At 54.6% G+C, this 10,599-nt stretch overlaps 2 protein-coding genes across 3 annotated transcripts; one reads left to right on the forward strand and one right to left on the reverse strand.

The window, feature by feature from the left end:
* Positions 1-3,595: 3,595 nt before the first annotated feature.
* On the forward strand, positions 3,596-5,906 carry MYL11 (myosin light chain 11). The gene is made up of 7 exons (XM_049638631.1): positions 3,596-3,630; positions 4,240-4,335; positions 4,586-4,661; positions 4,860-4,964; positions 5,071-5,149; positions 5,456-5,504; positions 5,594-5,906. Exons 1-7 carry the CDS (start codon positions 3,628-3,630, stop codon positions 5,696-5,698), a joined length of 513 nt encoding a protein of 170 aa, XP_049494588.1. The 5' UTR covers positions 3,596-3,627; the 3' UTR covers positions 5,699-5,906.
* Positions 5,907-5,965: 59 nt separating this feature from the next.
* Positions 5,966-10,160, reverse strand: SEPTIN1 (septin 1). 2 transcript variants are annotated; one of them, XM_049638630.1, is made up of 12 exons: positions 10,080-10,160; positions 9,529-9,576; positions 9,263-9,353; positions 9,076-9,162; positions 8,727-8,850; positions 8,284-8,418; positions 8,068-8,185; positions 7,405-7,506; positions 7,184-7,283; positions 6,795-6,960; positions 6,449-6,539; positions 5,966-6,335 (listed from the first exon to the last, which is right to left on the reverse strand). In XM_049638630.1, the coding sequence occupies exons 1-12, from the start codon at positions 10,158-10,160 to the stop codon at positions 6,249-6,251; spliced, it is 1,230 nt and encodes a 409-aa protein (XP_049494587.1). In that variant the 3' UTR covers positions 5,966-6,248. The 2 variants fall into 2 exon arrangements, with proteins under 2 accessions (XP_049494587.1, XP_049494586.1); XM_049638629.1 differs by lacking the exons at positions 9,529-9,576; positions 10,080-10,160 and adding an exon at positions 9,447-9,525.
* Positions 10,161-10,599: the final 439 nt, after the last annotated feature.

The following is a 10,599-nucleotide window of genomic DNA, read 5'->3' on the forward strand; positions in this document are numbered from 1 at the left end:
CAGAGTGTTTGGGCGAATAATAGGAGAGAGGGAACTGGGTTTCTGCCAATCGTTGGAAGGGTGGGTGGGGCTGGAGGTGGGAAGGGGCTGGGTAATTTGGGAAGAGGAAATGGAGAAGAAGAAGGGCTGGAAGACCAATGAGAAGGGGGGTGAAGGCAGGAGGAGGTGGGACGAAAGAAGTAACTAATAGAAAAGCGCGAGGCTGAACGCCCTGGCCAATAAAAATGGCTAAAGAGTGAATGACCGCGGAAGGAGGCGGGTGCTGTGCGAGAAGAGGCTAGCCTGGCCAATAGGAATACTAAAAAGGGAGCCAATGAAAAGGGCGAGTAGGTGGAGGGCAAGTTGACAGACAGTGGTGTCTATTTGGGCAGTGACAGACGGCATCCGCAGTCAATAGGAAGGGCTGAGGAATTCTTAAAGTCTCCCAAGAAGGTCACGAAAGAATGACAGCTGGAGGGGGGCGGGCCAAATTTGCAGTTAATTTGCATTGTCAGCCAATAAACGCATTCCCTCGCTTAAGCAATTGGGAGGAAGATAGACGGCTGTCTCAGCCAATGGAAGCATCCAAAGTGTAGGGGTGCTGCCAGCAGGCGGTGCCAGCCCAGGGATATCGGTGACAACCGGAGACAAGCGCAGAAGGGGGGTGACAGTTGGGGATAGCACTGTGAGGGGGCGGGGGCCAGGGACATTACTGCAGCCCTTAGCCAATAAGAGCATGGCGCTGCTTTGTTTGAGTCCTTTCTGGGCTCCCATTCTGTCTGTCTCTCTCTTTTTTAAGTAGGCTCCACACCCAACGTGCGGCTTCAACTCACGACCCCGAGATCAAGAGTCGCATGCTCTACCAACTGAGCCAGTCAAGCGCCTCCTAGGCTCCCCTTCTCCATCCAGCTTCAGAGCCACCTCACTCTCGTGGTCTGTGAGACCCTACCACAGATCCAATGCCTTGATCAAGTCCTCTCAACCTCCACTCCGTCTCTAGTTCTCATCTCGGTCTCACAACCAACTTCAATACTCCAAAGCCCAGGCGACTATAACCAGAGCCTCCAAATCCTCTAAGCGACCCATTTCTCTAGATCCTCCCAAGCCCTTAAGTCCTTCTCCTAGCTCCCCAGCTATCTGAGCTCCTCCTCAGAATCCAGGCTCTAATTCCTTGGACCTCATCCTCTGAGTGCCGCCCCCCAGCATTCTAGTAGGCATCCTAGACCCAAACTATGAATTCCCAGTAACAGGAACTCCCATATCTGTATTCTTATTCTTTTGGGTATCCAGGACCTATCCCATCAACTCCTCTCCCCTCACTGCCACACCTCTCTATACTCCTCATTTTCTAAGAAACCAGACCCCAATCTCCTGAGCCCCCCCGCCCTTGCTACCCTAGACCACAAACACAAAGCCCTGACTTTACAAGCCTCTCCTTTCTCTGACCCACATCCCTCCGAGCCTCAGGGTTAGAGGGCCCAAATTTCCATACAGAGTCCACCATCCTGAAATTTCAGTCAGACCTAGCTCCCAATGCCCAGGTCCTCCTTGGTTTCTGAGTTCTCTTAGGCTACTCACTCCCAGCTCAGACCCAGATCCTGTGTATTCTCATTCAGTGTCTGAATTAGATATACAGCTCCTGATCTCCTCCTCAACTTCCCCACTTTTCATTTGGCCCAAGCTACCTGAGCACTTTCCCTTTTCCCCTCTTTGGAGTTTTCCTCCCCTCCCAGAATCCAGGAATAAGGCTCCTCCCTGGGCCTAGACCCCCATGGTAACCTTATAAGGTGAGACAGCTGTCCACTGAAGTAGGGAGGGGCCAGTGCAGGAGGCCGAGGGCAGCTGCTAAGTTTAGGGTGGCTCCTTCTCTCTTCTTAGAGACAACAGGTGGCTGGGCCCCAGTGCCCAGAAAAGAAAATGTCTTAGGGGCATTGGCATGAGGCTGGAGGAGGGAGACGAAGGAGGCATCTTCCTCAGGACACTGGGTCCTAAAGGAAGCAGATGAAGGAGGAGATGGGTGTCCTCGCCAATTGTGGCCTCCTGGGGTTTCCTCAGCCACTATTTCCCCAGGAGAGGGCACCTCAAAGTCATACAGTCAGCCAAACTTGTTCTTGCCCAGAATAGAGAAAGGGGCCACTGGCCATCCCAGCCCCCCAGGCGGAGGCGACCAAGTAGCAGTCCTCTTGGGGTCTTTGACTCCCCTCCGCTCGGTTCCAACTTTCATAATAGGACCCAAAGAAATGATTACAGACTCACATTCCATTATGTTCTCCTGTTTCAAACCTTTCCAAGGCTCCCAAGTTCTCAACCCTCAGCCCGGCATTGAAGCCCCTCCAGTCTCTGGTCTCCAGCCCCTTGCACCCTCTGCTCAAGCCCCATTACCATTCTGGCAACCTGATCTTTCACTTCTCCAGGCCTTTGCCCGTCTGTGCTCTCTGCTTAGCACACCTGCCCCTCCACTTCCACCTGACCCACTTCTCCTGGCCTTCAAAAAGTCATCCCCATACCCCCAGACACGGCTGCTATGTTCTCTACTTCTGTACCCCTGACCAAATGCTGTGAATCATTCTCTGCGTTTATCCTGTCTCCACAGCTAGATTCTAAGTCCACCAAGACAGGGCCTAACTATTCATTGTAATGATTATATTTCACTGAACTGTTCCCAAATGGTGTTCATGTCCACAAGTTCTGTGGGATGGGAATTAATACCCATTTTATAGAGGGTGGAAACAAGACCCAGGGAGTTGAAGCACGAAGCCCAAACTCACAGAGCAGGCTTTCTGTCTAGTCTCTAGTCCCTGGTCATTCTATGCTTGGCGTTTTTGTTTTTGTTTTTTTTTCTTGAAACACCCTCCCCTCCACCATGAAGGGGAGGTAGAAGACTTTCCTGTTCTTCAGCTTTCCCAGACAGCTGTCTCCCTTTCAACTCTGCCACTACCCCACAGGCATACATACACTTGACCGTGAACTCCACAATGGGAGTTGAGGGATTGTGCTTGCCAAAATGCACCCATGAAGCACAGCCCAGTGCCTGGCACAGTGTAAGTGCTCAATAATTTTACTGGGTTTAAATCTGGAGGGGTGCCTGGCTGGCTCAGTTGGTAGAGCATGCGACTCTTGATCTCTGGGTTAAATTTGAGCCCAACATCGGGTGTAGAGACTACTTAAAAATAAAAAATATATATATTAAAAAAAATAAGTAAAACCATAAAAAATTAATTTCAAAATAAGGAATGTTTCAAAAGTAAATAAATAAATCTGGACCCACCCACTCAGGGGTACAGGGGCCTGGTTCATCTCTCCCCCAGTACTGTCCCTCAGATCGGGTCCTCTCTGAACTCTGACACATTCCAGCCCGCTTTTGGGAAAAAGAACATCCCTTTCTGCCCAGGTCCCAGTGAGACATGCATCCCAAGACCCACTCCCTCCTCCCTCCCTGGGCTCCAGCTGCTGCTTGGCCCTCCAAGAAAGGAGAGGCCCTCAGCTGGGCTATTTTGGTATCTGGGGTGGGCACCGAAAGGGCTAAGGTTACCTTGGAATGTTGAGGGCTCCCTGGGGCAGGACTATATAACCCCAGAGGGACTGCCCCAGGCTGACTCTGCCCCTTTCCAGCCAGAGCCACTGCCTTGCCCCCAGGAGACCGAAGACATGGTGAGTGAGAATCCCCCAGACCCCTCAGACCTCAGGGCAGCTTCACTTTTGAAACGAACATAGCCGATTCCCAGTCCAGTAAGAGAAAAAAAGATGAATCCTCCCTTTCTTGGCATTACTAATGGGGATCGTACAGAATGATGGCCTAAAGGACCCAACCAAGGATAATCTGCCCAGACTCTCCACTCACAGACCTGTCCCTCTCAAAGCATCCTCTGCACCTTTCTGCACTCCCTCTTCCCCAAACCCTCTGGGACCAGCCAGGCAAGAAGTCCAACTCCCATTTTATAAATGAGGAAGTAGAGGTTCAGACAGGGTGAATGAGTAGATTAGGTCACACAACAAGTCTGGGACTCAGAGGAGACAGGCTCAGGGCACAGAGAAGGGGACTTGTTGAGAAGTCCCACTTGTTGGGTAGGATGAAGGACAGGAATTTAGGGATACAGATTTAAGCAAGTCCCCTCAGCAGAGGTCATAAGGAAGGGGAAGCCTAGAGCCAGAACAGTTGCTTTAGAAAAATGACCCAAAGAACCCTGAATCTAATCCACTGCCTCCAGAGAGGAGTAGGGATTGGCCCATAGACCCCTTTGCCCATCCCTCACCCCCCAGGCACCCAAGAAGGCCAGGAGAAGGGCGGCAGCAGAGGGCGGAAGCTCCAGTGTCTTCTCCATGTTCGACCAGACTCAGATCCAAGAGTTCAAGGAGGTGAGAGGAGAAGGGAGACTGAAGGCTGACCAAAGGCACCCCCTGCTGTTCCTCCCCCCTCATACCCCTCCCTGGAATGTGCACCTGTTTGGGGGGGGGGGAGGGGAAGGGTTTAGAATTCCTTGCTCCCCTCCCTGCTTGGCATGTAAGAAGACAGCTGGCTGGGGGCCAGAATCTGATCTGCCTGGGATAGGGATGCTGAAGCCCGGCCATAAGGGACCTAACCCCTCCCTGCCCCTACCTTGCGCAGGCCTTCACGGTAATCGACCAGAACCGTGATGGCATTATCGACAAGGAAGATCTGCGGGACACCTTCGCAGCCATGGGTGAGCCCCTTATCCCACCCATAAAGACTCAAGACTGAGGAAGTACTGGGAATATGGAAGCCTTGGGTTTCAGCCCTGCTAGCCCCACCTTGGGCCTCAGCCTGCCCAGGCAAAAAGTGGGTGGGATGATCTGAAATTATGGGAAGGATCAACCCTTGGCCCCAGGACCCCACTCCAGCTCCCCCCACCCTGCTCCAGGGCGCCTCAATGTGAAGAATGAGGAGCTAGATGCCATGATGAAGGAAGCCAGTGGTCCCATCAACTTCACCGTCTTCCTGACCATGTTTGGAGAGAAGCTTAAAGGTGAATGAAGTGTCTTGGGTCTAAGCCCCCAACCGCTCCTCCCCAGACCTTTCAAGGACAGACCGTTCAGGGACCCTTCCGCTTCACATGCCCTCTGACCCTGCAGGTGCTGATCCTGAGGACGTGATCACTGGAGCCTTCAAGGTCCTGGATCATGAGGGGAAGGGCACCATCAAGAAGAAGTTGTAAGTGACCCTCTCCAGCTGCTCACACACAGAAAGCCTCCTTAAATTCTTACCAAGGGTTAGGTATAAGGGAGGGAATAAGGGAAAAATTAGAACTGTGGAAATGGGCAATAGGAGTACATTTTGATAGCACATTCGGGAGGGGAAGAGCAAAAGCAGGGAGGCCAGACTGGGAGACCAGTGAGGGATCTACAGTGACTTCGGTTTTGAAGATGATACCAGGAATGACAACAAGGATGAGGTGGGAGGGAGTGGAAAGGAACCACGAAGCCCAGTCTCAACTCCCCATATGTCACCTCTCTCCAGCCTGGAGGAGCTGCTTACCACGCAGTGCGACCGCTTCTCCCAGGAAGAGGTGAGTTGGGGAGGGGCCCGGGAGACGCAGAGGGAGGGGTGAGGGGAGCGTACGCAACCCGTAGAAGACGCCCCTGAATCTTTCCCCAGATCAAGAACATGTGGGCAGCGTTCCCCCCCGACGTGGGAGGCAACGTAGACTACAAGAACATCTGCTACGTCATCACGCATGGCGACGCCAAGGACCAGGAGTAGGGGACCCTCTTAGGCCTCTGCTGGCCAATGCCTCCTGCCAGTCCGACCCCCCACCCTGACTCCTAATAAAACTCAACTGGTCTTTGTTTCTTAGCTGCGGCGCCTTCGGTGCATTTGTGGGAGAGGGGCTCAGGTGGGATGCCCGGCTGAAACACTGCCTGGCACCAAGGCAGCTCCCAACAAATGAATGAGTAAAGAGTGGCCCGGAGGCCTGGGTGGGGCGGTTTCACCCGCTACTTATTCCCGCTGGGAAAGCGAAGACGCGAGTGGCTTCAGGGAAACTTTTTATTGAAGTCACAACTTGGGGGAAGAGGGGCGGAGATGGGAGTCAGGGGGCGGGGTGGGAAGCGCGGGGCGGGGCGGGGCGGGGCCAAAGTCGGAGCTACAAACTCTGGCCTTGCGGGAACCTGTTAGCCCGAGAACCCAGCGCCGGGGCGGACTTCTCAGTTTGGGGCTCTGGGATTAAGCGCCCGGCAGCCAGAGGCTCGGGGATTGGACAAAAGACGGACTGAAGGCGGAGCCGAGGTAAAGCAGGGCAGGGGCGGGGGCCTCAGAGTGCGTCCGACTGCTCGCCCTGAGTCTGGCTCTGCTGCATCTGGGCCTGCATCTTCTCCAGCATCTCCTGCATGCGGCGCAGCTACGCGGGGCAAGATTGCAGGCGGTGGGACCGGGCGAGGCCAGAAAGGGACTTCGCAGAGGACTTGGGTTCTTGGTCGGGGAGGGGGGGTGGGAAGCGAGGTACTTGCTCACCTCTTCATCTTTCTCGCGGATCAACTTCTCGGTCTCGGCCAGAGGCAGCATGGGCAGCGGGATCTCTGTAGCGCTCTGGCGGGAAAGCTTACTAGAGGGCGGGGGGGGGGGGGGGGGGGGGGGGGAGGACAGGGAATCAAGGACGGGACCCTTGGTTGTGGGTCACAGCCGCGAGGCAGGGCGTGGGGCGAGGTTGGGGTCTAGGAGGCGGGGCCTTGTCCTTCCAATGCCGTCAGCAAAGTGGGTGGGGAAAGATTCTGGGGGATCGGTCTGGATGGTGAAGGCGGGGTCCGGGGTAGTGAGGGCCGGGCCTTGGGAGCATCTAGGACTGAGCTCGGGCTCTCACCTGCGGCTGGCTCGATCACGCGCCCCAGGCCGGGCCAGGCTTTGTAGGCAGCTGGCCCGGTAGCCCTCATAGAGAATATCGTGGGTCACCTCCTTCAGGTCCTGTAGGTGTGTCTGCACCAGCATCCGTCGCAGGTTCAGGAAATCGCAGTGATGTGGGTTCTCCACTGAGGGGCGGACCGACGAGCGTCAGGGAGCTTCTTGGCCGGGTCTAGTCTGCCCGGAGTCCTGCCCCCACTCTAGGTGAGGGTCTGCAGTCCAAGGACCCTCTTTTGATTCTTAAGACCCCCGGGACCGGAGATCGTCCCAACTTCATATGTTGGGTGCTGTTAACTCAGCGGCGTTCTGGGCTCCCTGTTGGCCTCAGAACGCGTGCCCCACCTTACTCACCCTCCACAGTACCCCAGGAGTAGCGGCGTCCCCTCACTGGACGGGTCCCACCGTCCCTCACTACCTCGCAGGAACCGACGACTGCGAAAGGGATGCTTTCCTGGAGGGCAGAAGTCAGGGAATCACCGTTGGCCCCTCCTCGCCAGAAACCTCTTTGTCAGCTTCCACCAACACCTCCTCCTCCCCTGCTTCTCTGCCCCTTCCTCCTTTTGCCTCTGCACCTTCATCTCTGCATCCTGCCTCTTGAAGTCTTCGTCCTCATCAGAGTCACAATCGGGAAACTGGTAGATGTTGATCTCCTCCTCCTTCAACTGGTCCCGGATCTGGGAGCAGACACAGAGAGAAACACAGAGGCTGTGAGCAGCAGACATTGCCTGGTGGGTGACAGTGAGATACAGGTCCCAGGTGGTCAGAGACAGAGAGAAAGGCATGAAAGACAGAGATGGTGAGAGGTGGACATATAGGATACCCCAAACCAAAATCTCAAAGGGGTGCCTGGCTGGCTCAGTCCGTGGAGCATGTGACTCTTGATCTCGGGGATTGTGAGTTTCAGCCCCATGTTGAGTGTAGAGATTACTTAAGTCATTGGAGTGGGGGTCATTATCCTGGGGCTGGAGGGCTATCAAGAGTGATCATATCTTTGCTGCCACTCTCAGGCCTTAGCCAAGCATCCAGCCCAGGGGTTCCATTCTGAGCCTCCAGAGACACAGCTCCTTCAGTCAGCTTACTCCCCATCTTCCTCAGGAATTTTCTCCTACAGACTAGCCTGACACATCATGCTTCCAAAAGGCTAGCCCAAGATCAACGAAGTCAAAGCTGAGTTCAGGTTTGATGGCGACTTTGGGTTTCATGTAGGGCCAAAGGTCAGAGGTCACCAGACCTACCCTCTGCTTGAGGGCCTGGGTTTCCTTAGGCATCAGGGCATCTGCTTTGGCAATGACTGGGATGATGTTGACCTTTTCGTGCACTGCCCGGAGAAAGGCCACATCTAGGGGACGGAGCCTGCACCGAGGGATTTGGTCAGGGTTCAGTCTTAAGCCACTGAGACCCTCCTCCACCCCTCCCCAAACACCCCAGCCCCCCAGGGTATCCCCCCAGACCCTCGGCCAAAGGGTGAGATGAAGTAGAGGCAGCAGTGGACACGGGAGTCCTGAATGTTCTTCCGGTTCAGGCCACTCTCATCCCTAAGATACTGCTCAAATTGCTCCTCAATAAAGCGCACTACAGGCAGCCAGCTAGGGTATGGGAGGAGAGAGTACAGTCAGAGATGAGGGGCCACAGCATAGGGAAGGGGCCAAGGCTAGCCAGGACTTGGGGGGGGGGGGCAGGGGGACTTGTTTCTTTGGCTCCAACTAAAGACATCAGAGGAGATTGGCAGGGTGTCAGGAAACACTGGGCACTTTGGCTGCATGGACACCAGAAACAGACCCCACCTTTTGGGGATGGCAGGAGCAGAGCAGACCAGCCCTGTAACTGACCCCTTAGTCTTCATAGAGTAGCCATACCGGGAAGCTTAGCCCCCGCTCCTTCCCCTGCTCCTCACCAGTCTGAGCAATCCACTGAGTCCCCAAAGCCAGGTGTGTCCACCAGGGTCAGCTTCACCTTTATACCCCCCTCCTCGATCTCCACGCCCCGGCGCTCAATGGTCAGCGTTTGTGTCAAGCGAGCTGTGAGGACAGAGAGAGGACAGGGAGCTGGGTAGGGGCCTGAGACAGGACTGATCTCCGTTCTCAGAATCACAGTTGCCCCCAGCCATTTTTCAGGGGAGTCTCAAGAAAGCAGCGAGCTGCCTGAGTTCCCCAGAAAGTCATGGGAGACCCAGATGAAAAGAAGGAGAGTGCAGCCTGGGGATGGGAGAGACAGAGAACCTGGAGAGGACGGGAGGATCTTACCACTGGCCTCTGGCAGGTGCCGGTCCTCATAGAGATTGGTGAGAAACAGGCTGTTGATGAGGGTGGATTTTCCCAGGCCTGACTCCCCTGTAGACAGTACAGGCCCTCCTGGTCAGGTGAGGAGACAGCCAGAGTGGCTTGAGGACCCCCTCCCCCCCACCGGTCCCCTATACAAAACCCATCAGACCTGCCACCATGAGTGTGAAGTCAAAGCCTTTCTTGACGGACTTGCGGTGCAGCTGGTTGGGGAGGGCAGCGAAACCCACATACTCCTTGTCCTGTTGGTGGGGGGTAGACAGTATGAGGCTGCTGGGGGCAGCAGGAAGGGCCCTCCAGTATAACCTGACCTCAGGTGCAAGAAGTCAGCCTACTGTGGGTTGGCCTGGATCTGGCTACTCTGGGGGCTGGGGGCTGAAGGCAGAGATGCCTGTATTCCTGGGCATAAGGACTCACCATGGTCCTGCTAGCTGTCGCTGCACCTGCTGTCTCTCCCCACTTCCTCTGGTGAGGCAGGAAGTTGAGTGTGGCAAAAAAAAAAAAAAAAAAAAAAAAGGGGGCGGGCAATGTAGGAAGCTGAGATGCTCAAACTGGGCCGGAGAGGTGGGGAAAGCCAAGACCAAGAATACCTGGAGTTCTCACTTATGGGATCCCTTTGGCAACCCCACCCCCACCCCCCACCATGGGAAGCTTCAACCCCTCGGTTCTCTACACACCTTTTTCCCAAGCCCCCACTGTAGCCCCATCACCCTGGTGGGAGGTGGGTGTAGGCAGAGAGGAAGGAAGCAAGTTAGTATCTCTAGTAAGTGAGATGAAGGCTTTGACTGGGATGGTTAAAATTTTTTAAAGTTCCCACGGTCTACGTGGACCAAAAGTCATAACAAGATTAGAGGTGGGAGGGGCCGTCAATTTTCCTTACCAGCTCAACTGATTCTTAAAAGGACTTCAAGTCTTTGGACACCCCTGGCAGAGATACCTTACTTTAGAATCCTGGCCAAGGCACTCACCTGCTCTAGCCCCTTCAGGGGCTTCCCAGTAGCCTCAGAATTAAGTCTGAGTTCTGGCCTGGTAGTCAGAGCCTTCCACATCTGGACTCATCACCCCTTCTCTCACTTGCCCTTGGAGAGTGCCCACATCCTTTGTTCTGCCCACACTGAGTTTTTTCTTCTGGCATTCTTGATCCTTCAAGGGTTTGATTCAAAGATCTTCCTCTAAGAAATCTTGCGCAACTACCCCAGGCAGAGTCATTTTCCCTCCTCCAGACCCTATCACCTTTCACAAGCCTCTCCAATGCTCGCATTTGTTTATCTGGCTATCTTTTCTACTGGCTGAGCTTTCTGAGGGCAGGGACCATGTTCTCTTCATTTCTATGCCTTGGGTGTCTTGCACAGGGCCTGGCACAGAGAAGGTGCCAATAAATAATATACTCAATGAATGAGTGCGTAAAATAACAAGTGAATGAAGTTGGTCAGGGCCAAAGGCTGGGAGGCTGCGGAACATATAAAAGGAGCCTTGCTTTGGAGGCAG

This window comes from Panthera uncia, chromosome E3, assembly GCF_023721935.1.
Source record: "Panthera uncia isolate 11264 chromosome E3, Puncia_PCG_1.0, whole genome shotgun sequence".
NCBI lineage: Eukaryota > Metazoa > Chordata > Mammalia > Carnivora > Felidae > Panthera > Panthera uncia.

Bases quoted from the DNA above. Each gene is read 5' to 3' on its own strand.
- MYL11 (XM_049638631.1), top strand. The intron at 4,662-4,859 runs GTGAGCCCCTTA...ACCCTGCTCCAG, and splicing joins GGACACCTTCGCAGCCATGG to GGCGCCTCAATGTGAAGAAT. The intron at 4,965-5,070 runs GTGAATGAAGTG...CTGACCCTGCAG, and splicing joins GTTTGGAGAGAAGCTTAAAG to GTGCTGATCCTGAGGACGTG.
- SEPTIN1 (XM_049638630.1), bottom strand. From the start codon at position 10,160: ATGTGGAAGGCTCTGACTACCAGGCCAGAACTCAGACTTAATTCTGAG. The intron at 9,577-10,079 runs GTGAGTGCCTTG...CTGCCTCACCAG, and splicing joins CCCTGAAGGGGCTAGAGCAG to AGGAAGTGGGGAGAGACAGC. The intron at 8,419-8,726 runs GTGAGGAGCAGG...CCCATACCCTAG, and splicing joins TCAGTGGATTGCTCAGACTG to CTGGCTGCCTGTAGTGCGCT.